General features: G+C 39.6%; 1 protein-coding gene across 1 annotated transcript in view; it reads right to left on the minus strand.

Annotated features, from left to right (window-relative positions):
- KCNH8 (potassium voltage-gated channel subfamily H member 8) overlaps positions 1 to 26,846 on the minus strand; it is a 407,588-nt gene that overhangs the window by 40,757 nt on the left and 339,985 nt on the right. Inside the window, exons 12-14 of the mRNA XM_058290622.2 lie at positions 11,453 to 11,491; positions 7,260 to 7,627; positions 5,075 to 5,181 (exon numbers count right to left, since the gene is read on the minus strand). Of these exons, the coding sequence (XP_058146605.1) occupies positions 5,075 to 5,181; positions 7,260 to 7,627; positions 11,453 to 11,491 (514 nt within the window). The remainder of the gene's footprint in view (positions 1 to 5,074; positions 5,182 to 7,259; positions 7,628 to 11,452; positions 11,492 to 26,846) is intronic.

The raw sequence follows: 26,846 nt of genomic DNA on the forward strand, positions 1-26,846 counted from the left end.
AATATGATAATACCTCTTCTATTATAGATCATATACAGAGAGCTATTGTACATGCTAAACAATTCATTTTCTAAGGAATTAGTGAACAATTCAATTTCTTAGTAAACATTTCATTTTCTAAGTAATTAATGAATGTGCCTATAAGAAAAGAAGGGCTCTCTTAAGTACTGTCTTTATTTTGCTTGCCATATAGCTGTCTTGTTGTTGCCTCTACTGTCTTTGTGAGTTTATGTCTAGGGCAGTGCCTCTCTTCATACCTCTCCTACCTGTCCTAAGAATGACCACTGCTATGGAAACTGGGGTTGGCAGTTTACACCCAAACCCAGCAGGTCCACCACAATCTCTCCCTAGTTAGCCAACAGGATAAAAGAACTCAAGGAAGAATGCTGTTTCCCACCAACTATGGGAAGATGCAATTTCTGAAAGCACCTGGCCTTTCTTATTCTTGTGGCCCAATATGCTGCCTGGCCCCCTTTATGGGCCCACCTACCACTATCCTCTTTATCCATTCAGTGGGACCATGCGTCTTCAAAATTCTAATTAAGTTTATTTCCTACAGAATCAATGCTTAGAAGTCATGTGGGGATTTCATCTAGTTCCAACCAAGGTTCTAGACCCATTTTCTCTTAACTGGAATAGAATAGAAAGTTTTACACCTTGTCAGGTAGGGCTTATTCCCCCTAACCAGCAGGAAGTAGATACAGAAGAAACCCCCGTAAGAATAAACTCTCTGAGAGGGTATTTAAGGCAGGTCAGTATAGTGAAAAGGGGAAGGCAGGTGGCCTGGCAGACAGCATGGCAGACAAGACCACATGGCTGTGAGACCTCACCTGGAAACCTGCTGAGAAGAAGGAAAGACCCTGCAAGATCTCAGGCAGGAGATCTTTTGGAAAAACGAGATCTCATTGGTTGAGGGAAAGCTATGGATACCCTCAAAAGACCTCACGACTGGCCCCCTGTAAAATGACAGGTGGGGCAAACAATCAGAACAGCAAACAACTGGGCCTGCCTCAACATTATGAAGGGAGAGGAGGAAAGAATTTATAAAGCCCTGACCTGGGGTGCGACACGTGTGTCTCATTCTGCAGCACGCCTGCATCTATACCTCGGACCGTATGCTTTTCTGGTTTCTTAACAAACTCTTTACTCCCTTGCGTACTTCCACCCCCCAAAAAATGAAAGGCATCCAATTTGGAAATTATGAAGTCAAACTCTCCTTAGTCAAGGATGACATTGTCTTATATATAGAAAATTCTGAAACATTCACAAAAAACTACTAGAGCTAATAGATATTTGCAGCAAATTATGTAATACAAGATAAACACTCCCATATCAGTAGCTTTCTATACACCAGGAATAAACAATATGAAAAGAAAATTAAGAAAAAAATTCCATTTGCAATAGCAACTAGAAGAATAAAATATCTACGAGTAAATTTACTCAACGGCATAAAGCACTTATACACAGGAAATTTTAAAACATGGCTAAAAGAAATAGAAGAAGATAGATTGGAAGACTGAACTTGTTAAGGTGTCAATTCTACCCAAAGCAATTTACAGATTTCTCTCAATGCCAACCAAATTCCAAAAATTCTTTGCAGAAATGAGAAAGCTAATCATCAAATTTATTTGGAAGGATAGGGGGCCCTGAATAGCCAAAACCATCTTGAAAAAGAAGAGCAAAGTTGGGGGACTCACACTTTCCAGTTTTAAAGCATATTACAAAGCTGCAGTAGTCAAAACAGCATGGTATGGGTACACTAACAGGCAGCATGTAGAAAATAGACTCAATTGAGAGTGCAGAAATAAACCTACAAAACTATACCATCTGATTTTTGACAAGTGTGCCAAGTCTATTCAATGGGAAATGAACAGTCTCTTCAACAAATCATGTTGGGAAAACTGGATGTCCATATGCAAGAGATGGAAGGTTGAACCCTGCCTCATACCATATATAAAAATTAACTCAGTTGTCCTGAATGATATTGCAGGGACAGATACAGGACATCATATATCTTGCCATCACCTACTGAATGAACTGGGAGAGAGTGCAAACTACAATGTAAACTATAATCCATGCTGTATAGCAGTGCTCCAAAATGTGTTCATCAATTGCAAAGTATGTACCAAACTAATGAAAGTTGTTGATGTGGGAGGAGTGGGGGGTGGGGGGAGCGGGGTATGTGGGAACCTACTATATTTTTAAATTAACATTTTGTATAATCTATGTATATTTTTAAAACAAATAAAAATATATTTTAAAAATTAAGTCAGAATGAATGAAAAATCTAAATTTAAGAACCAGGACTATAAAACCCCTAGACAAAAGGGAAGGGAAGCATCTTCAGGACTTTGTGTTATACAATGGTTTCTTAGACTTTACACCAAAAGCACCAGTAACCAAAGAAAAAACAGATAGATCAGACTTGATCAAAAATTTTAAAAAATTGTGCATTAAAGAACTCCAACATGAAACTAGAAAGACAACCTACAACATGAGAGAATATATTTGGAATCCACATATCTGATAAGAGTTTAAAATCCAGAATATATAAAGAAATTCTACAGCTCACCAACAAAAAGGCAAACTCCTCAAATATAAACAGGCAAAAGACTTGAATAGACTTTTCTCCAAAGAAGATGTACAATGGCCAAAAAAGCACATGGAAAGATACTCATCATAATTAGCCATTAGAAAAATGTATTTCCAAATTGCTATGTGATATCATTTCACACTCACTACAATGGCTTCTACTGAAAAAAAAACAAGAAATAACAAGTGTTGGAGAGAATGTGGTGAAATAGGAATATGCCTTCATTATAAAATGGTGCTAGTGTGGAAAACAGTTTGGCAGTTCCCCAGAAATTAACTGTAGAATTACCATATGACCTGGAAATCCCACTTTTAGGTATATACCTAAAAGAATTAAAAGCAGGAACTTGAACAGATATTTTCACACTGATGTTACTAAAGGCATTTATTCACAATAACTAAAAGATGGAAACAACCCACATGTCCATCAGAAGATGAATGGGTAAACAAAATGTGACTTATACATACATTGGAATCTCATTCAATCCTGAAAAGTAACTGAGTTCCTAAACATGGGAATACATGAATGAACCTGGAAGATACCACGTGGAGTGAAATAAGCCTGATACAACAGGACAAATATTATATGATCTCATGGATATAAAATAATTAGAATAAGCAACTTCATAGAAACAAAGTCTTCAAAATGGGTTACCAGGTGCCAGGGAGGGTATTGGGAATGTGGAGTGAATGCTTAATTGGTACAGAACTTTTGTTTATGGTGATGGAGAAGTCACGTTAATGGATGGTGATTATGGTAGCACAGCATTGTGCACATCATTAATAACATTGAATTGTATAATTAAATGTGGTTAAAAGGGAAAATTTTAGGGTGAATATATGTTACTAAAATAAAAATTAAGATAATCGTTGGTCTGTACAACACAGTGAACCTTAAGGTAAACAATGGTCCACAGTTAAAAGACTAATTATAATACTATTGTTCCACCAATTACAACTAAGGTACCACACTAATGCAAAGTCTTAATATTGAGGGAAGGTAAGATAGTCCCATATTTGCTGCAAGATTTTTCTGTAACCCTAACACTTTTCTAAAAAAAACAAGTGGAAGTAATAAAAGTATAGAAATACGTTAATCAGAATAAGTTTGTGTTTTTTTTAAAGATCTCTGTGTGAGTGTGGTCATAAGGATAGAAAGTCTTGGAGAGACATTTAAGGGATATAATAAAACCCAAAAAAAACCCTTCTTGCTTGCATGGATAAACATGTGGGGAGCAGTGGGAGTTAGGGAGGGGGTGGGGTTGTGGCACCAAAAGTAGATGGGTAAACATAACAAGATTCTCTGCACTGTCTGCAGATGAGCCAACAGCAAAAACTCCCACTGGAGACGCACCACTAGCTTTCATGGTGAATATGCACATGCCAGCTTTACCATGACTATTATTTATGTATCCTTTGTCCTGCGCACAATAATATCCACACATGTAGGTCACCTGAAAGAATGAATTTGGATTATGAATGACTTCTGCACTCCTTCTCTTCTTCTGTCCTCCCTCCCTTTGCTTAGACCCATCAAGAAGTCTTACAAAGACCCTTCAGTCTCTCCAGAAGATAACACATGCTGGGAAGACTGTCAATTGAGATGGAATATGGGAATTTTACCGAACACATGCCTACACAAATCTCCGTTCTAAAGCCTTGGTGGGCTTGGGTTTGTCTGTAGTGGGATTCGCTAATTAGCAGGACAACCTGACAAATGGATTTCAGAGTTGGGTGGGAATGGGTGAAGAGGAAATGCAGGGGTTTGCTGGCCTGACATCTAGTAGCTTGCTAGTAATGGTTTTGGGTTGTCTATGTCTACCTAATATTTGTTCTTTATTCTCTCTTTATCAACTATATAGGTCTGTATTCTTTAGAGTTTATTCATCATTTCTGGTCTTCACCATGATAACACATTCCTTTGTATGGGCAAAGCATTGAAAGGGAGAGAGAAGGGCTTGAGGTTACAGTTGGGGCACCTTTATATTAACTGACAATCTATTAGAGTCAGTCCTTCGTACAGTTTTCCATTCCTTCCAACATCCTCATGTCCTTTCGAAGTTTTTATCCTCAGAAAAGTTTCAAGTAATAACTTCTCCCAAATAAATTGACTAAATATAACCCATTTTCCTATAGCACACAAACAATATAGCATTTCCTCTGCAAAATGTTGCTTTTATGGATGTGTCTGTATTTACAATAGGGAAACATGGTTATCCTATGATAGACAGCGGACTTTTGAGCACCCTGACATACCATTTGCCTTGGCTGCTAAATGGCAGGGCATCTAGTCTGGACAGAGGGACAAAAACAAATGATCATTTAATAACTTGGAGATGGCACAGACCCACATCAAATAATTTCGCGTCATTTGTAAAGTTCCAATATATGGAGAATATTCTGGAATGGGAAGGCAAAAGAGTGTTGATGCTAAACATTACAAGTTATTACCCCTCGATAGAGGACTAAATGTAGAACTCACCTCCAAGAGGAGGGGAAATCCTCGGCTCTGGCCTCATGCGTTCAGAGCCAAAGTCAAAAGTCTGGCTTTCTTCACTGCTGTTTCCATCTTCAATTCCATCAACAATTCTATTTTAAAAAATTGGTTATGTATTTAAATTCATCATTCCAGTACTTCTAGGAGACTTTAAAAAAATATTGGGTTACATTTCTAAAATCTAGACACTCTAGGGATGTGCTATTCAATATGGTAGCCATTAGCCTTGGATGGCTACTGAGCACCTAAAATGTGCCTAGTGCAAAAATTGAGAGGTACTGTAAGTAAAAAACAGGCAGTGGATTTAGAAGACTTAGTAAAAACAAAAAGAATATTCATTATCTCATTAATACTTTTTATCAGTTTCATTCGAAACAATGTTTTAGATATAGTAGGTCAAATAAAATATATTATTAAAATTAATTCTACCTGTTTGGTTTTTTTTTACTTTAAAAAGTGTGGCTACTAGAAAATTTAAAATTTTATAAGTGGTTTGCAATATTGGCTCACATATTTCTATTGGCAAGCACTGCTGTAAAATTCAGATTTTTAAATTTATTCTCAAATACAAAATCTTAAAATGCAGAAGTCCTCTTACCTAAATTCCTATCAGACCCTTACATGATTAAGGAGGAAAATGCTTCAGTCTAATGATTGTACCATCACAGAATGTAATTTTGGTGACTCCTCCACTCTGGAGGTGGACAAAGCTCTGACTATGAGAATTAAAGAATTACATAAAAATTATAATTAGGACTTCAGCGAGGCTTCTTTTCTTGGTGATATCTAACCTGCTCCTTATTAAAAAGGATTTATGAAACCACTGAAGAAAAATTTTTAAAAATGTAACAAAAATCAGAAAATAAAAATCACCTGGAATACACCACTACCCCTACCATTCTGTGTGTGCCCTCGAAAACTCCTTCTATATATAAAATAATTATTTTATAATTGTGGGATCACATTATACATAAACCTTTCTTTTCTGGCATATTTTCTTTCTTTTAAAAATTTTTTTCATTTCAGTAAAAGTTTTAAAAGGCACTGTGTTTGAATGGCCATCTTCAACTGAATTCTTCAACATTTAATGAACACCTATTTTTCACTCAACCTGCCTGCTTATTATTTTATTCTTAATATTCTCTATAAATGGATAAATTGTACATTTGATAAGTTGTTATTCAAATGGATAATTAAATGTATAGTGCATCAGAAAGATTACTTGCCTTCCAAATAGAAAAACAGATTTGAATCCAGCTTTTCAAATAATATATCTGAGAACTTGGATAAAATATCTAATCTTCAAGTTTCACTTCTTACAATTTTATAGTCACAGTAACATGAACTGTATTGAATTTTCAGAACACTAAATGCAATAATGAATGCAAAATTACCTAGCAAAGTGTACTGAACATAGAAAGCCCTCAATGAGTTTTTTCCTTACTTCTTATTTTTATCTATGATTAAAGTCATTATTAATCTATTATGTGATTTTGATTATTGCTATTGCTTCTTTTGCACAATAGCCAGCTCCTTTCACATTTTCTGAATCAGGATTTCAGGACTTTTCGCCCTCTCAATCACCTTTAGTTGATCCTACAGTGGATTTTTATTTCAATTAGAAATTAAGCCATGCCATGTTATTACATGTTACCTCCTGAAGAGGCCAGAAATAAAACTAAGCTTCAGTCATCCACAATGAGTTAAATAGCATGGAAAATGAAAATCATTATTCTGTATCCTTCGTAATTTCTCCTAATTGTTCCATGAAACTTTTGGTAAGATTGGGCACTGAGGGGGCAGTATTGATGGACTTTGTCGCACCTCTTTCTTTGTTTTGGTTATAATTTTATAAACTATAAAATTACAATTAGGACTATACATTCAAAATAATAAGCCCAGTTGAATGGGTAGAGCGAGTAGAGAAGGAATCCTGAAAATTGAATGGCTCTTTTTGAGAATAGGACTAAAATTACTTGTTCCCCTACTGCACACACACCTGCACATACACTGAAAAAAAATTACAAAATTCAGGAAACCTAAAGAATCCAGCTGGGAACCCATGCAATAGAAAGGCACAGAAGGCTGCAAAATTTACTCGCCAGGTACTTGGCTACATACAAGGCAGTCACTTTGACCTGGGAAAGAATCATACGGTGTGAATTCTTACCTTGGACTCAGGTCTGGGGAGCCAGCACTAGTCAAGGTTGAAAGATGCAATTTCAAGTTCTTCTCTTTCCTCTTGCCGTGGTTAGGAGGCTCGCTCTCCTGTCTGGTTTTAGGGGAGTTTGTACTGGAGGTATTGGAGACTCTGATAGGTGAGTGAAAGGGCACTGTTCCCGAGGCCAGCTGCTTCAGGCTTAAGCCCAGGTAGCTCTTATTGCTTCCAACCTTCTTACTACGCGACGAGGAGGAGCCCCGTGTGTAGATCGGAGAGAGGGAGACGGTGTCCTCTTCCTCTCCCTCTTCCTCCTCTTCATCATCTTCCACTATGGATGGGAGCCTTTTGTTGATGCTCCCATTTCCCTTGGGCTCTGACTAAATCAGTGGATAATACAGATTAATACATATTGCAAAGACCTCCTGAAGGGTAAATTATTCATGTTGGAGTTTCCAGTTAAACAAAGACGACTCCCATAGACATTCACTTCTTATTACAACTGAAGACTTTGCAGAATTTGCTAGTATTTATTCAGGTGTTAGAACCCTCTCTCTTTCTAAACTTCCCCTTGATTTCCCCCCTCTGCTTTCCTGGTTTTAACAGCCCCCCCCACACACCACCATTCCCTGGGTCTTTTAAACTTCCTCGGTGGGGCAGGGGACAAGAACGGGGAGGTAGTGTTTGAGAGGTGCCTTTACCTGGTTTGCATCTTGATTTTAATTAGCCTGTCTCATGTAATGGTATATGATGACCCGTACTAGGGGTAAATAAATATGTTTTCAGTTTTATCAGAAGGGCCTTGGGCCCTGTTATTTCAAGGTTGCAGGATGTTCAGTAGAAATGCAGGTGGAGATCACCAATCAAAAGGAGGCCGTTATCTTTGAGGAACTTGAGAAACTTTTTCCTAATTTTGGATTACACGGGGGAAAGGGGATTGGAAGTATCTCTCAGTTACTCTGCTGTTCTCGCAAGTAGGTTGGCAGGAAATGGAGCAAACCATGTGGTTAGCTTCCCTTGAAGAACCTTGGGGAAAGGAAGTGAAAAAGGGCTTGCCAAACTCCCTTCTAGGGCCACTGTACTCATTCAACTTTGCAGGCCAAGAAGAAGCAAGAGAGGCGATGAGAAAGGACGATGGAAGGGCGCAGCTGAGGGGAGGCAGAGGCCAAGCTCGTGGTTCTCGATGGGGGCCCCCTAATCATGCACGCTTCTGGCTTTGCTTCAGACATGACTTCCCTGCTCCAAAAGGCCAGTTAATTTTTCTGTGTCTCAATTTCCTTTGAAGATGCAATCACTTATACTTCCACATTAATAATCTCTAATGGCAATGAGATAACAAACCCAAAAGCCCTAAGAGTCCTATTTAAATATCTTGAACTGTCATGGTTATTATGGGGTTATTACTTTATCTTAATAAGAAGCTGGTCCTTTGGTTACTTGTCTTTTATTCCTAACAGCTACGATGCCAGCCAAAAAATAATGAACTTGATGAGCCTATAGTACTTACAGGAAAAACCCATCCAGTTTAGCGTCTTAACTGCTAAAGGAAATGTTTGGTTTACCCATGAAGTTTTTTGTGCCATAATCTCAATAGCTCAAAATTTCTTGAGGAAAAGGCAGTATTATATTCACCTTTCTAACGAGTAAAATTGCTTTAGCTAATAGTGAAACCATACGTTGTTGTTGCTGTTGTTTACTGCAGTAGCTGTTGTTTGGTTTCTATTGATTTGTTTTTCATTTCTCACAGCATTTTAAAACTCTGTGCTTTTTAACAAAAGTTGGGCCTACATGGAATTACAGGAAAAAGTTTGTATAATAGTATAATGTGGAATAGAAAAAGGAGCTCACCCAATTAAAGCCTCACAGGACACAATTATCAAAGAAATGAAAAACAATGAGTACATTCTGTAATTGCACTTTTTTTTTCTATTTGCATTGCCAATTTACTCATTACTTTGTTTCAAGAAAGTTATGTTTCATATAGAATCCTCCAACAAATAACCTACAAAATGTTTGTATTTAGAGAAGTTTGTTTAAATTTCTTATTTCCAGTTTCAGTGCAGACTTGGTGCCTTGGACAAATTGCTTAGCTACAGAGTCATGTGAAAGCAACAGATATTACTTCTATCAAAAATTAATGATCCAACCTTCCATAATTATAGACATGACCTTAATTTATTAGCTTATTGAACACTCAGCCTCATATTAGCCTTTATGAAGTAGTGCTAATTACTTTCTTCAGAGTATCAACTCAGAGCCATCCATTTCCTTACGTATATGTAGACATTTGTGTATATGCTACCTTGAAGTTCAGACCACAGATTCCTTCTTCTCTTTTGACCACTCCTTCTTCATTCTCATCTTGCTAAATGCTTTCACGAGGTCAATGAAGTTTTTATAGCCATGGTTAAACGTATATCGAATTGGGGTCATGGCATTTGGCTGGGATTGCCACTTAAAATCCATGAATGGCTGGATTTAGTCGAACCTGTCTTGACTAAACGGGAAGCAGAAGAAAGCCTAGTGGCTAAAGCATGACCCATGTGGCTCTGAATTCCTGTGACTTACTGGCTAGAACCCTGCTCAAGTTACATAATCATTAAAAGTCTTGGTTTCCTTAAGTGTAAATTGGGAATGGTGCAAGTGTTTTAAAACACTTAACAATGTGCTTAGGAAGTGCTTTTATAAACTCTTGCTCTTTTGATGATGATCTTCATCATGAAAAAAAATGGAAACAACAGATATGTCAGGGCAGAGGTTACAAACAATGCTAGTTATCTACTTTTATGCAATAACCCCTTCTTTCTTAGTTAATAAAACTCTTAGCAATGCACCATGCCCAAAGATCATCTTTCTTGGCTTCCTTTCTACTTGGTTTGGCCATGAAGCTAAGTTCTGGAAGGATGACAAATCTGCGGGCAGGTAATGAGGATCTCTTGGCCTCTCTTTAATATCTCTTTACTTCTGGCCTGGAATATCAGTGAAAAGGCTGGGACTCCAGCAACCATCATGGAGAATGAGGAAAACCTGAGGAAAGATGAGGATAGAGAAACATAAAGGAGAGAGCCTGGGACACTGCTGACACTCTGGAGCTGTTGCATTGCTGACCTCCAGACTTGTTCATCAGAGAGAAATAAACTTCCATTGTCCTGAAACTCCTGCTCCTCTTGTGGTCTTAACATTGGAAATGAACGTCAGCCTAAGAGAAGGAATTTGGTTTTTGGAGTGAACAACCTCCCTTCCCAGCCTCTAAGGGTGTCGGTCTTGAGAGGGAACTTTATTTTCAGTGCCCTTTGGAGGGGTGAGGGATTCAAATTTGAAAATATGCAAGAAGCTGAATGGCTCTTCATGGGTGAGGAAAGAAAAGTCTGGGAGAAGGATGGTTGATACAGGAAAGAGGAGAGGATGCTTGGAGAGAAGAGTTGAAACATAAAGATAGTCTGATGTTTGCTGAGGAGGAGAGAAAATACAACTAGTGCCATAGAGGAAACTGATCTGTTTTAGACCTTTTAAGAAAATTTTCAATATAGTATTAAAAGTAAGCCCAATTTCCCACCCACTCTGACCTTCAGTCAATTATCAAAGTCTTCATAATGTTATGTAATTGGATCGTTGTGTGTGTGTGTATATGTGTGTGCAGAAATCATTGTATTCTGCTTTAAGGAAGGAGCGGAGCAAGAGAAGGAATGGTTCATGGGGCTCCTGTCCCAGGGTTATTGATAATAAAAAGTACAGCTAAAAAATATGACAAACCACCATTTCTTTGGGGAAAGTTTTCTGTGAAATTGAAGCACACCTAAAAGTTGGGACTGTCATAGGACTGCAAGTGAAATTACTTCCAGAATATCTCTGAAGCATATATATATGTTTTATGAGTACTCATGTATTATCAATGGAATGCTATGCGGAAACATTGGAATCTCACTTTTAAACACAATGAAAATACTTCTAAGATTAGGACTTTGCTACTTTTGACAGTTTTTGTTGCCAAACTACTTGAATAACAGTAAGAATAAAACCTTCACGTGGGATGTGTTCAGGATGTTTCCATCCCTTAACCCTAGAAAATCAGTCACCCACCTCTCTCCTTGGTTAGTGCATTAGAGAAGGTAAAAAATAAACACAAAGTCCTCTAGGGGAAGTCAGATTTATTGGAAATCCTTTGGGTTTTAAATAAGTATTTTGCTCTTTAGCCAAAGCCATACCTGTGAGACTGCAGATTTGTTTGATAATCTTGATATCACCTGAAAGAAAAAAAATACAGAAGTAATAATCATCATTTCAATCTTCCCTGGTGGTTTGGGACTGGGTGAAATGTAGGCGCAGGAGAAAGAGAAGAGAGGAGGCTCTTAGAGAGAGTGAGGAGGTGGCTCTGCCCTCCACCTTTGAGGCCAGAGGGAAAAAATACACCTCCTGAAAGGGGCTGAGAACTCCTCCCACATCCCCCCTCCAGGACCCCTACCACCAGAGCAGTGTGTGCAGTGAACACGGAGCAGGGCAGAGCGCATCCTAGGAAACAATGAGCCACGTGCTGGGCTTATTCGCTCTATCTTCTGGTTTGATGTTTCATTCTCCCTTAGTCCTCTTTCTTGCTCTTTTCCTAAACTCTCTCATTTCCCATGATTTCTCTGGCTCTGTGAACTAGACATCCATAGACTCCCTTCTTATTTAACCTTCTTTCTTTCTATTCATCCACTTCTTCTTGCTCAAATACAGGTAGGGCTGATGTTTCCTTCTGGCCCATTTGTTTTACTTACTCTGATGTTCCTTGTAGACTAGGATTATGTCTGTTAGGGCTCCTAATGCCCTATTTTATTGAATCTAAGATCCCATTAATTGTTTAAAAAAGGAAGAAAAAGAAAATGCTGCTAATCAAATTGTGGCATCCATTAATTGCAAGACAGATTCCAATTTCAGAGATGCTAAAATGTGAAAAACAAACCAGTAACTTAAAATCACTTAAGTTTAGGTCTCACGACACCTGTATAAAATCCAATGTATGGCACTGTGGAGGAGTATTTTAAAAACATGCACCTTCCTTGATGTAAATAGCAGCTCTGGAAATAACATTTGGAAACATACTTCAGGTCTCAGGCAAATTGCCTTTTTTTTTTTTTTCAAATACATTGCTTTCTTTTTCAAGTGGTAATAAATTCTATAAATTAACATAATTTTATTCACATGAAAAAAATAAAAGCTTGCACTTGAAAATTATCTGCCTAGTAAGCCAGACATATTTGGTAATTCTGTCACCCTCTCACTGTTTTCTTTTTCCCAGATGATTAGGGAAATAGATCTGTTATTATTTATACAAATGCCAGTATCATTATTGGTGTGCAAATATATGTTTCATCAATGTTTAATTTTATCAAAGCAGTCAACTCATTCTACATCTGCTTAGTTGCCTAAATATGCATTAATCAGAAGCATTGTAGGCATAAGTTTTGTAATAATTTCCTAAATGGTGACAAATAAAACAGCTGAATAATTAAAAATGTGAAAAATAAAACAAAATTATGGTGCTGTTGCTGTTGTGGTAGACACAAAAATGTGTTTTAAAAAGCCTTTCAGTTACAGCTTAGATTAGAGTACGAGCATCATAATGGGATATGTGAAATTTAATCCTGTAGAGGGTTTGATGACTGCCGTAGGGCAGACCCCCTCCGCTCCCCAAAAGTCTTTCATGATACTACAGCACCTAAGTGGTGCTTTAACTTTCTCAGGGTCACAGATCTTTGTAGAAGGCTGATGAAAGCTAGTCATTCTCTCCCCAAGGGGAAAACTACATGGATACAACCTTTGGATGGAAAATGTTTGTTGAACCCATTCTCTTGCTCCAGCAGCTAGAAGAAGATGCAAAAGGTATGAAACTTTTGAGGAGGGTAGTCTTCCTCTTCGTCCGTTTTTTTTTTTTTTACACCTTTTAGACAATAGTAAAAACTTTTGGTCATGCCTAATGGGGATAATTAAGCAAACGAATGAAGAAAATATATTGGGAAGCGGAGGGTGAGAAAATAAAAGGGAAGGGAAATCAGATAAAAGAAAAGAAATGGAGGTGGTTGAGAAAAAGTCTTGAGAGAGAAAGGAAGTTGAGGGTCAGCCACCCAGACCTGAGAATTGGACTCTTCAGGCTGTCAGGATGGACGAAGCTGAGTGTGGGTAAGAGGGCTCAAGGATATGTCCTGGCACAGGGTTATCAAGGGCAGACGTAAGCCTTTCCAACCTTGTGGCCTGGGGAGAAAACATAACCCCAGGTATGGTGAGTTGGCTTCAAATGTCTCCACATAACTTCTCTTTATTGTCCTTCCTAACCATCCAAATTAATGGTGCTGTGAGCCAGGGGGACCTGGGAGAGAGGATTCTTAAATTGGAAAGATATTAATCATTGGTGTGGAGAACCAGACAGAAGAAAAACAGTTTCTTTGTAATTGTACCATCTGCAACAAAAAGTCAAAACAAATTCACAATCTTTAGTTCAAACAGTGCAGAAACATGGCCTAAAAATTCTACCAGGGAAATTGAATTGCAAATGTAAATCAAACGTATTAGGCGCACTGAAGGTCACTTTAGATGTGAAAAAAATGTCCTTATAATTTTCTCATGTCTTTATTTTACTCAATGAAGACATTTCTACAGGAATGTTCATAAGTTCTTATCTGAGCTATTGTCCCTGGCCATCTAACCCATTTTTTCCCCTTAAGTTGTTACATTCATCAACAGTAAGTTGTCACATTCATCAACAGTAAATTGTCCTTTTAATGGAATTCCCACAAATATTTTTAGTTGGAAAGGGAGCAATTGGATTTCTTTCATCTATTTTCCCCACTTTCTAAACAACTTTGAATTTTGACAGATGTCACTATGGCAGCAGAATTTGGGGCCCAGCCTTCCAAGGCTGTGTCATGTTTAGGAGGAACTTTTAAAAAATTTTTTTTTATTTAATTTTTTAAGTTTATTTCTGTCCCCTTCCCCGCCTCCCATCCCCGCCCAGTTATCTGCTTTCTGTGCCCATTCTCTGCATGTTCTTCTGTGACCGCTTCTATCCTTATCGGCAGAACCGGGAATCTGTGTTTCTTTTTGTTGCGTCATCTTGCTGTGTCAGCTCTCCGTGTGTGGCGCCATTCCTGGGCAGGCTGCACTTTCTTTCGCCCTGGGCGGCTCTCCTTACGGGGCACACTCCTTGTGTGTGGCTCCCCTACGTGGGGACACCCCTGCGTGGCACGTCACTCCTTGCGCGCATCAGCACTGCACATGGGCCAGCTGCACAGGGGTCAAGGAGGCCCGGGGTTTGAACCACAAACCTCCCATGTGGTAGGCGAACGCCCTATCCATTGGGCCAAGTCCGCTTCCCTAGGAGGAACTTGAGACTGGCTTTTAAGGAGTAGTGAAGCACCATAAAAGAGTTTTGTGCTCTCAAACTCTTTTCAAGGGTCCAAATCATCAAGGCCCTGATGCTCTAAGGCAGGAAGGAAGTGAAGCAAATGTGAATGAAGCCATACCATGCACCTGTGAAGCCTGAATCCTAAACTGCTGACCTGGTGGGCCCAAGATAATAGGAAATATCTTCCCATTGTTTACTTGGGCCACAGCACAGAATTGCCAGCCTCTCTTTGCATCTGCAATTGTCCTCTGAACTCTCAGATCTCCTGATACACTAAAGTGCTCTGGCAGGAATGCTATCTGCAGCTGATTGCTCAACAGGAAAATGTGATGCGAATTATAAGTCTCTTCTTTCTGACTAAGTCACGGTATCTTCTGCTTCATTAATAATGGCACAGTGATTATGTTACAAGGCAGACTGAGTGAACATGTTTCCTTTTTCAGAGAAAGGGACTATCCCCATGCTTTATCTTGCTCACTGGACAGCAAAATGACCATGATTAGTGGATGTTTGGAGTAATGAGAATACGAATTAAGGATACTCACAGATAACCTAAAACTCCTTTCTTGCAAAACTGGAAGCAATATTCATATCATACAGGAAAGTTGCAAATTTACAGGTCTCATTTTCATCTCATCTGCTTCCTCTTGCAGACTCAAGAGGAGGGACCAGTAAGTAGTCAAAAGATACCAAAGGCAGGTGGAAGAGGAAATGGAAACCTCTGGAGAAAGGATAGACTTTTAAGCAAGTCTATTAACTTTCAACAAGAAGTCTGAGATTTCACCACCATCCTATCTAAGGAGGTTTTTGAGGCTCTTCTGAAATGCTAAGCAGGCAACACAATTTCTATTATGTTTCCTTTGCTAGTTGTATAACTGAGAAACTGAAATGAGATTTTTATGAAAAAAAAAAAGGATGAATTTTTCATTTCCCATTTTCATCCTTAGCCTTGAGGTAAGACAAGCTATTAAGACTTATAGGAGAATTCTCCTCCTAGGTAAACACTATCACTTCTGTTGCAAAGAGATCAGTCCAGTAACCAAGTCCAGTGCTCTGAATTCAGGCAGGGTTCACTGACTGCTAGAGCTGCTGTACCAGTTATGGTACACACTGATGTATATTGTACAAAAGTTCTATGTGCCAGAGGGATGGGAGCTGTGTAGGAGGTGGCATATCGTAGTGGTTAAGAGCTAGGACTTTGCTAGTCTTGTCACTTACCATTATATATGTAATCTTGAGCCATGCATTAATTAGTATAGGGTAAGTAATGCTGAGGTAACAAATGATGCTCTAAATTTCAATGACCTAACACAAAATAATTTTACCTTTCATTCACATCACAGTTTCACATGGGTAGAGCAGTTCTTTTTTAAGTGGTTATAGTGGTTTGACATGGTTATGAATTCCAAATATGTTTGTAAGCTGTTCTATTACTGAGTGTGATTGAGTTATGATTAGGGATTTGATTGGGCCACATTATTAGGGATTGAACCCCCACCTACTAAAGGGTGGGGACTCACAGATAAAAGGTATGGCAAAGGCAGAGCTGGAGCTTTTGATGCAAGGGTTTTTGATGTTGGAGTTTGATGCTGAAGTCTTAAGCTGGAGCAAGGAAAAGAACACAGAGGAATAGAGATGGCTCCTTAGACATGGCAGAAACCCAAAGGAGAGAGACAGAGCCATTCACCTGATAGTCTACAGCTAGCCTTGTGGAGAGAGACAAAGCCTAGAGAGCCTCAGAGTCTACAGCTGACCTTGTGGAGGAAACAGAGGAGCTGAGCCCAGAGAGAAGCAAGATCTGGGAAGAGAGGAACCCAGGAAGCCCGAACCCTGGCAGACGTCGGCGGCCATCTTGCTCTAACATGTGGAAATAGACTTTGGTGAGGGAAGTAACTTATGCTTTATGGCCTGGTATCTGTAAGCTCCTACTCCGAATAAATACCCTTTCTAAAAACCAACCACTTTCTGGTATTTTGCATCAGCACCCTTTGGCTGCACACCAATATGACGGTGTTCAGGGACCCAGACTTCATCTGCTTTGTAGTCTTGCCATCTTGTGGCCTCAGGATTGTCCCAGCACCGTCCAGTGAGCAACTTGCCGAAAAGTATGGGGAAGTCATACTGGACATGTGACTCCCCCAGCCTAGAAGTGACCCTTCTACTTGTGTGCCATTGGCCAGAACCAATCTCACAGTCGCTGTCAATGAAACTCCTATGGCCTTGCACTTCCTCCTCTCAAAAAAAAAAAAGACAATACCGAATTATTTTGGGATTAAATGAAATATGCATGTGTAAACTGAAACACCAATATTAGGAGACCCAGTCTGCCACATCTGGCATTGTGCCATATTCAGGCAAATGCAGTGCAACAATAGTTATCGGAACATTAAAAATAATTCCAATCATTTTGTACGTGTGTCACAAGAACCTTAAAGGGAATGCATTTGATAATCCACCCTAAGTCTTTTTAAAATTATTCCTCCTTTTCATTTCCTGAGCAGTAACAAAGTTGTCTCTTGCTTGGTTTTCTCACTGAAATTCTCCCTGGACCACTTTTGTTCAGGTTCCCTTCCTCTGGCAATAAAACCAACAATTCTGCTAGAGGTGACTGATAGGTATTGCCATGCTGTCCATGTTCCTTATGGTCTCTCATGGGACAGAAAGCATCTTGAGCTTTCCGTGCAGCGTCAACCTCTTACCACTTTAACTTTATTATCCGCAAGGAAGGATCACATAGACATTCTGGTGAAAACAGCCCTACATTGTCACACTTGTAAAGCACTTGGTCCAGCATCTGGCATAAAGAGTTAGACATACTAATAAATGAAAATTGTATTGTCATGGGTATTTTGAATATGAAGAAGAGTTTTCTTTGAATAAGGTGACTGAGGAAAGGGCATTATGACATTTTACATCAATTGTTTAGCTAGGTCATGGTTACATAAACATTTACACAGATTTGTTCAAATTGAAACTAATATGTGCATAAGATCCTTTGACAAATTGGCCATGAAGTTCATAAATATCAGTTTCCCCCAAATTGCTCTTCGAACAGAAAGATTGTCATTCCATGGTACAAAAACACATTTTTCTTTGCACAACTCTTCACATAAAGGAATGCTTTGACATTCTAGTTTCTTCACTCTTGACTCTTTTCTTTAAAATTGTCCTGATGGAATGCCTTCAATAAGACATTGGAAATATACACAAATTAACTCAAGCATGGTTGTAACTTCCTATCTCTGAATTGAAATGCATAAATTACAAGGTTTTAGAATCAAAAGAAAACCCAATGGAGTTCTTTGGTACTGATTTAAAAACCTAGAAAATGAAGAACAATTTTCAGGGAGAGAGAGTTATTTACTAATATGTGGTTCATATTCTAGAAAGTAAAGGCAGGAAAATACACACAATTATGTGAAGAAAACGCACTAGAAATCTCTCAGCAAGGACATACAGTTTTAAAGATTTCAGGCTTAAGGAATCATGTACCAAATCAATGATTTGGGAGTTCAGCAGGGTAATCTGTGCTAAAAGAGAGAATGTGCACAGTTTAAACTCATTATGTAGAGTGGAGATCCCATGCCCCGCAGTGACCCGCCTCTGATGAGGGCACAATGGCTCCTGGTGAGCTTGTAAAACCAGCTACTGTGTAATTGTAAGGAAACACAAGAGCTGGTTTCATAAGATTTTTAGGGATACACGCTGAGTACTTGGTTCCAAAGCAGGTCGGTTAAGAAAGATGCTCAATTTGGGGTGAGAAGTTTGAGCATCACAACTCCCAATGGTACTTTTAAAGTTAATGCAAAATGCCTAATTTGCTACCTAGGAAGCCCATTGTCAATTATGCACTGTAACAAAAAGTTGAACAGCCCTGTATATCAAAGATAGCAGTTGAACCAGCAAACTGAGATGAGATCCTTTGCTGATCTGAACCCTAGTAGCTTGGTTCAGCTCATTTAGCCATAGAAACTAAGAAGAGGCTTGAGAAAGGATCCCATGCACACATTTCCAAAATAAAGATATCTTTGAAACTTAAGCATCCGAGCATGAGCACTTTTACCAAATATTCGATAATTTCTGGGTGAGGAAGAAAGCCGTGCAGTCTTGTAGATGTGGGAAGAAATCCTGTTATAGATTTTATCGTATTCAAAGTGCATGTGGGAGCGTTATAAGGAACAGGATACTGGTGACCAAAAAAAGAAAGAAAGAAAGAAAGCCTTTGTGAGAATTTAAATTTTGGAGAACACATCTGATCTTGCATTTCTTATCATGGGTAAAATAGCCTGCTACATCTCTAGTCTTCTTCTCTGCAGCTTTTTCCTGAAAATGGGTTCCTACCCAATGAATGCTTTCTATGGGGACAAGGCATTTTCCAGTTATTTATACGATAGTGTGTATTTACTCTTTCTTTCTTATATAAATTACATTTTGAACCTGAGTTCCATCATGGAAAGACTTTTCCTTAACCTTTAAAAGTAAGCAGTGAGGAACTCAGGAAAGATGTTTGTGGGGAGGAGTGGGGAGGCAACAGCTCTTTCCTGAAATCCTGAAGTTATTCTATGTGCACGAGCTTTTACAGTTATCACTTGGGAACCTAGTCTCAAAGTCACTGTTTCTAAGCTTGGGGAAAGTCACAGTGATATCCAGTGAGGAACTTCTCGTTATAACAATGTGAATAATGACTAGGGCAAATAATTTAAAATGGATATAACTTCCTACGGAGAGGCCATTTTGAATTCACATAATTAACTCATTTATAGATTCCTCCAAAGGCATCATGCTTAAAAGTTATACACATTAAGTGTATACGTATAATTCTCTTCAGATGAAGCTTTCTCTCCAAGTTTTAAGGCTTTATTTACATGGTAGCAAAATGTTATGCACAAATGAATCTACTGTAATGCTTATAGGAAACTTAGGCAACTTTGTGCAATCCAAATTCTTCCCTTCAAGTTTCCAATTTACTCCATCAAACCGTACTTGTCAGATTATTTCTTTAGGAGTTGCAAGGAACTAACATAACAGCAAACAACGTTGGTTCCTTGGAGGGGCAATTCTTACCCTAGTTGGGCTGTCTAGGAAGGGGCACATAGGCACATCACTATTTAGTAAAGATGCTCCCAAAACGTTGCATGGGGAGTCCCACAGAAGAAGCCATATTTTCCCCGTTATTCCATTAGAGCTTCAGAGAGACCTAAGGGCTATCTGGGATTGGCTCTCTACCATTGCTTTGAAGCTTCTCTCTCTCCTCTCACCTCTTCCTTCACGCTAGTTCAATCAGAATTTCTAAATAAACCTTTATGTTTTACCTGGAAACTTCCACTAAAGTGACTCTGTGGTAAATTTCTTTGAAAAATTAAAGAAATATTTTAAGGTATGAGAACGCTCCAGTTATCAACGCGTTCAGTAGAAGCAGATTCTTCTAAGCCAGGCATTCTTAAAAGGAGGGCACCCTCATAAAACAAGCAAACTGTATTCATCTGCCCCTGCTGACATTTTCCCCCAAATACTTAATAATATTTTATGTGCCAATTCTCTGTTTCCTGAAGAGCATAATCCCCTTTAAAAGCAAAGCAAAAACACAATAATAAAATGAACATGCCCACATCCTCTTCCCCCCATGTACAGGGGAGAACCAAATAAAATAATTTGGTTGAGGGTCCTTCAAATGGGAATAATAAAAAAATTGGAAATTAGAGGGACTGGGGCTCAGGCAGGCTAACTGTGTACCAATCGCTTCCTCCAACACACCGCTTGATGGGATTTCTTAGACTCCTTGAAGTTAGGCTGAACCAGGTGACTTATTCTGGCCAATGGGGTGTAAGCAGAAAAGGTCTCTGTCATTTCCAAGCCTGGCCACTCAGTAATCCTAGGGCAGCTCCACATCTTCTTAGCTTTTCAGCTGGCTGGATTCAAAATATCTTTGAGTTCCAGAGGACTCCGAAGCCAGCAGCTGGTGGAGCCACCAATGAGAAAGAGCCAGGATTTCTAAATTCCCAGGTGAAAAGTACCATCTTTACAACTGGTGCAACTGTGACATGGATGAAGCGTAACTCATGATTCTTTCATGGTATAAGTCACTACAATTTGGGGGTTGGCTATTCCAGCACTTAACCCAATGAGAAATATGCTTGGAGATCACCTAAGCCACAGATGAGGAACTGGGAGCTCACTGAAGGAAATCAGCATGTTCAATGTCATGTAACATCTATGTGTACTGCATCTAGAACCTAGCTTTTCTGGCTCCCTGTTCAATACTCCTTCCTTAAATTTTATTATTTTGATGGAATACTGTCTTTTTTTCACGTATTGTGCTAACATTTTGTATCCTCAAGATGGAGGGGCTCAATATCATACAACATCTATGTGTATTGCATCTAGAACCTAGCTTTTCTGGCTCCCTGTTCAATGTTCCTTCCTTAAATTTTATTATTTTGATGGAATGCTGTCTTTTTTTCATGAATTGCGCTAACATTTTGTATTATCAAGATGGAGCCTCAAAGAAATCAATAGCCTCAAAGAAAATTGTATACTGTATCACCTGGAATATGATTATGCTTCATTAGCCCTAGGCCTATTTACGGATAATTTATGAATGCTGGAAAAATTCAGTGACATATATCAGGCGGCATATGCTCTGATTCTAAAGACCTTAATCTTAGGAGGAAGAAATGTAAATGGATGACCACATCACACACACAAAGAGCAGCTTGCAGATGTTTATCTCAGAATTTTCCTTAATCAGGAGGTTTCTCAATGGCATAGAAAATAAATCCTTTAAATCCTAATTCATTGGATGGAACCATATCCCTTGGTTGCTTCACTCTTATGGAGTTGTCAGTAATACCACATACTGGCCTTCCAATTCATAATTTCAAGTCACTTTAATCTCCCCCCTAACTTGGCATCTTGTTTGCTTCGTATTTCATACTACTTAGCTGATATTTCTCCCCATTAAAATCTGCCTCTCTTCTGGTGCCCCAGATTGCTGGGTTTAAATGGTGAGCAAATAGATGCTTGGTATCCGAGTAAATAGGCGTTCTCAAGCTTTGCCTGCCAAGCCCAGTCTGCGCTGGGGGGTAAGCAGCCTGCCTTTACCATATGTCATCGTCTCTGCTTCTGCTCCCTTTTGGGGAACTTCATGGGAAAAGCACTATTAAAGATGTTTAGCCTGGGATTTTGTAATTTGTTTTTAATTTTAATTTAATTTCCACCAACTTAGCTCATTTACAACAGCTTTGGGAAATGGACTTTGGCCCAGTGGTTAGGGCATCCGTCTACCACATAGGAGGCCCGCGGTTCAAACCCCGGGCCTCCTTGACCCGTGTGGAGCTGGCCATGCGCAGTGCTGATGCGCGCAAGGAGTGCCCTGCCACGCAGGGGTGTCCCCCGTGTAGGGGTGTCCCACGCGCAAGGAGTGCGCCCATAAGGAGAGCCGCCCAGCGCGAAGGAGGGAGCAGCCTGCCCAGGAATGGTGCTGCCCACACTTCCCGTGCCGCTGACAACAACAGAAGCGGACAGAGAAACAAGACGCAGCAAAAAGACACAGAAAACAGACAACCGGGGGAGGGGAGGGGAATTAAATAAATAAAAATAAATCTTTAAAAACAAAAAACAAAAAACAGCTTTAATCATACCACGCACTGACTCTATACTGTACCTGTTGAGTCTAGGTTTGGAATTGCAGAGCTAACTGAAGAGATGCCACAGATGCCCAAGGATGGTCTGTGATGCATTATTAGACCAGCACAGCTCCAAACTGTGAAATATTTACAGCAGTAGAACACTAAAGATTATTCTAACAAGTCCTAAGAGACCAATTTCTTGAAAAAAGATAGAGTAAAATTACACATAAAAACAGTTCTAACATATCTACAAATAAAGTATCGGCAGGTTGATTGAGAAATGTGAACAAGAATATTATTAGTTAAAAACATGCTTCTGGGAAGCAGACGTGGCTCAACTGATAGAGCGTCTGCCTACCATATGGAGGGTCCAGGGTTCGATACCCAGGGCCTCCTGACCCATGTGGTGAGCTGGCCCACATGCAGTGTTGCCACGTGCAAGGAGTGCTGTGCCACGTAAGGGTGCCCCACGGCAAGGAGTGCGCCCCCCGAAGGAGAGCTGCCCCTTGTGAAAAAAGTGCAGCCTGCCCAGGAGTAGCGCCACACACATGGCAGTTGACATAGCAAGATGACGCCACAAAAAGAGACACAGTTTCGCAGTGCTGCCTGATAATGCAAGTGGACACAGAAGCACACACAGCAAATGGACACAGAGAGCAGACAACTGGGGGGATGGGGAGAGGAATAAATAAAATAAATCTTTAAAAAACAAAACAAAAAAACCCATGCTTCTATCACTTATGTATTCGATCCTTCTATATAAACGTATATGTGTGTATGAGTGTGTTCACATCCAGGAAGTACAAAGAATGAGTTATCTCTTGGAAAACATGATCTATTCATATTATAAAGAGATTTTTATTTCTTTCAACTAATAAGATGACCTCTAACTTCCTACAAGAATGAAATTAGGTCTGGAAAGAAATTTGAATGCTATTTTGTACATTTGAAATGAAATATGGGGCAAGAAAAGAATGAACAAGGATGTGAATAGCAGACTGAAAAGAACATACTCAAATGGAACAAAATTATCCCAGAGCTAGTCCATAACCACAGGGTTATTTAACAAATAGAAAGATTTATGAGCAAAAAGAAGCACAAATTCTAGAGGAAAGGACAAGATGACTAGCCAAAGTACAGTACATTTTCCCTTCTTATTTGTTCTTATTAATGAGATGCCTTTCCTGACATATTTAGGCAAAGTGGGTTTCTGATGAGACATGACAAGTAATAGAATTAGGGTTAAGAAGATTAGAGTGAAGGTCATTCTGGAAATTCAGTCTAGTTTCTGCTTTAGGCCAAGATCCCTGAAGGAAACAGGCCCCCAGTAGAACAATTACTTTCTCTCTTATTTGTAGTAGAGTATTTTAGTGGACAAATGAACTAGGTCTATATTCAGAAAACCAGAATTTGACTTGATTTTACAATATTCAGTTCTTCCACAATTCTGTAATCTTAGGCAGTGCACTACTCAGACAGAAGATTCTTCTCTGTGAAATAAAGTCATATTCCAAATGCCCAGGGATGATGTGAGGATTAAAAATTAAGTTAAATGAGATAAAGTAACAAACTGCCTTGTCCATAAGAAATCCTCAGTAAACATTAGTATCCTTTCTTCCTGTGTAGTTGGTAGAAATGTCACTAAACATTCAGTTCATAAGAGAAATGAAAACCTGATGACATCCATTTTGATTTTTTGATTAGCTCTTATTTGAAATTCATCCTTGGTATGGTAGATTGAATATTTTACTCAGATGTGAAACTCCTCTCTTACTGAGCAAGGGTAATGCTCTCATTCAGATATATAACTCACTTAAGTTACCTAATTTTTTATTTATTTCTCTCCCCCCTCCCCCCCAGTTGTCTGCTCTCTGTGTCCGTTTGCTGTGTGTTTTTCTGTGACCACTTGCATTCTTGTCATGCAGCACTGGGAAACTGTGTCGCTTTTCTTGTTGTGCCATCTTGCTGCGTTAGCTCTTAGTGTGTAGCAGCACTCCTGGGCTGTGCTTTTTTCACACAGGGTGGCTCTCCTTGCAGGGTGCGCTCCTTGTGCATGGGGCTCCCCTAAGCAGAGGACACCCCTGCATGGCATGGCACTCTTTGCGTGTGACAGCAGTGCACAAGGGCCAGCTCACCATATGGGTCAGGAGGCACTAGGTTTGAACCCTGGACCTCCCATGTGGCAGGCAGATGCTCTATTCATTGAACCACAACCACTTCCCTTAAATTACCTAATTAACCAGTTCCTGGATTATTTAGTTCTGTGAGTAAATACATGTTTTTTCTCTCCTCTTAAGCCAGTTTGAATTGGGCTTATGCCACTTGTAGGCAAAGGAATTCCAATAAAGCAGTTTTATTAGATAATATATAAAGCCATTTCCAGTTTTAATATTCTACTATTCTTTAGATACTGAACCATGTATATATATGAATATATATGAATGAACAAGTTAAATTCCAATAAACATTTATATATCAAGAGGATTGTTTGGAAAGGATTACAAAGATGAATAAAATACATATAGTTACTGCTCTCAAGGAACTCACACCTGCCCAGGTGAGTTCTCTACTCATGACTTGGTTGAATTCTTAGGACCCTTTTTTTTTTTCAACTGTCCCATTAAAGTATATCATACATAAAGAAAATCCACAAATCAGAAGTGTGCACCTTCATGAAATGTCCCAAAGTACTACAACTCACTCTTTACTAATATATCTGGCATGTGAAACTTATTTTCCCATGGAAACCTGTTTCCCCTATGAGCACCCCACTAAGTGATAGCCAGCCTTAGGTGCTTACAACGCTTAGGGATAGAACCAAAATTTATAACTGTGTTTTGATGAGTAAACTTACACTAAGTTTCAATTACGTTTTGGAGTCCAGTAGTTTGGGGTTGAAATTCCAATTCCTGACCTGCCTTCCCCACTTGCTGAGGAACAGCTCTTTATGTTACTAGTCTTCTTATCTTGCAAATGAACTTGTGGCGACTTATCTCCGAGACCACTGTCAGGATAAAATATTTGGTATTAAAAAAGTTTGGCACACAGCTTGGCTCACAGCAGCAGCTATTGTGCCATCAGCAGCATCTTCCTTTAATGGGATGTCTGAGTGAGGATGGGGCTCTTGCCCCAGTCTGGGGGGAGAATCCCAGAGCAGCCAAACTCTGCATGTTCAAGGTTTAGACAAGCCTCAAGAAAGCAAGGTAGAACGCACCAGCCGGGTAGCAGCGGAGCAGGGCTGAAGATGCCTGTGGGTCGATTTTCTTTCTCAAGGAATACATATAAGTAGGGTCTTGCCTCTGTGTGTGTGTGTGTATGTGTGTACATATGCAAATCTGACACTTTTTATTTCAGGCAGAACATCTGCTGTTCCCTGCAGGATGGAAGCAGCCGGGGAAGTAGGGAAAAGAAAGAAGTGTTTGCCTTTTTATGGGATGGAAGGTGGCCTTTTCATCCTCTGCCTTTCACCACCCAGCTAACACCTGCCCTCCTCCTCAGGAGTTTAAACCTCTAACTGCTCACGGTTCAGTTTGCAAACACGAGCTGAAATACCCAGATGCCACCGAGACGTGGCGGATCTCTTTGCAGGGTAGGCCTCATGCTATTTGATTGACGAAAAGCTGCAGGGGAGGATCCAGAGGAGATGAAAGAGGAGTCCACCCAGAGTGGTTCAAAGCTTTTCTCTGTTCTCTGTTCTGGATGTTTCTTATTTTTCATATAGAGTTAAGTGCGATTTGGATTCTATGAAAATGGGGCTGAGATGCGATTGCGTGGAGAACTACAGCAAGGCAATTACAGGGAGACGAGCAGTCCAAACAATCACTAGCTACCTTTGTCCATCAACCTCGTAGCCCACCCACTCCTTTTGCAGATTTTGTCTCTTCTCTCGGCAGCCCACAAGGTTGCCATGGAAACCACCAGGCCATTACAGTGCACTCTCCTTCCATCCTTGACCCTCCCCCTCCAACACACGTGCACAATAATTCATGAAACCTGGGTGGGCCCCTGGCTTCAGCGGAACCTCTTGGAGTCCTTCTATGAGAATCTGGAATTAAAATAGAAACTCCAGCTTAGTCTGCTGCCCACCTGAATTGAGGAGGTGCTATCTGTGGCCATTTTCAGTCATTTGGAAAAAGAAAGTGAGATGGCACATCTGGTTGTCTCGTCTTGAGAGACACTAGGAGAGAAGAATAGAGAGTATATGCAGAGGACAGAAAACTCAGAGATGGAGAGTCCTACTGGAGTTTCAGAATCTGATGATGAGTTCCCAAGATCTATGTGCAGTTTGTATTATTGGCTCCCATTAGATACTGAGAGTCTTTACAATAAATTCTCCGTCTTCTGCGCTGTATTCTACAGTTGGGTTTCTATTGCTTACAGTCAATATCCTCATTCTGAACTACCTCAAAACTTACCAGGATTTCCAGCTGGACCCTTTTGCCAATGTCCCAAATTAGCTCTATCTTCAAATAAGAATAAAAAAAAAAAAAAACGAATCAGTCTGCAGTTTGAGAAACCGTGAGAGCAACTGCTTTCTTCTGTTTTGACAACCTTTAGGAGAATAAAGCCTTCATCTCTCTCAGACAGGGA

The sequence above is a fragment of the Dasypus novemcinctus genome, chromosome 31 (assembly GCF_030445035.2).
Source record: "Dasypus novemcinctus isolate mDasNov1 chromosome 31, mDasNov1.1.hap2, whole genome shotgun sequence".
In the NCBI taxonomy this organism is placed as follows: domain Eukaryota; kingdom Metazoa; phylum Chordata; class Mammalia; order Cingulata; family Dasypodidae; genus Dasypus; species Dasypus novemcinctus.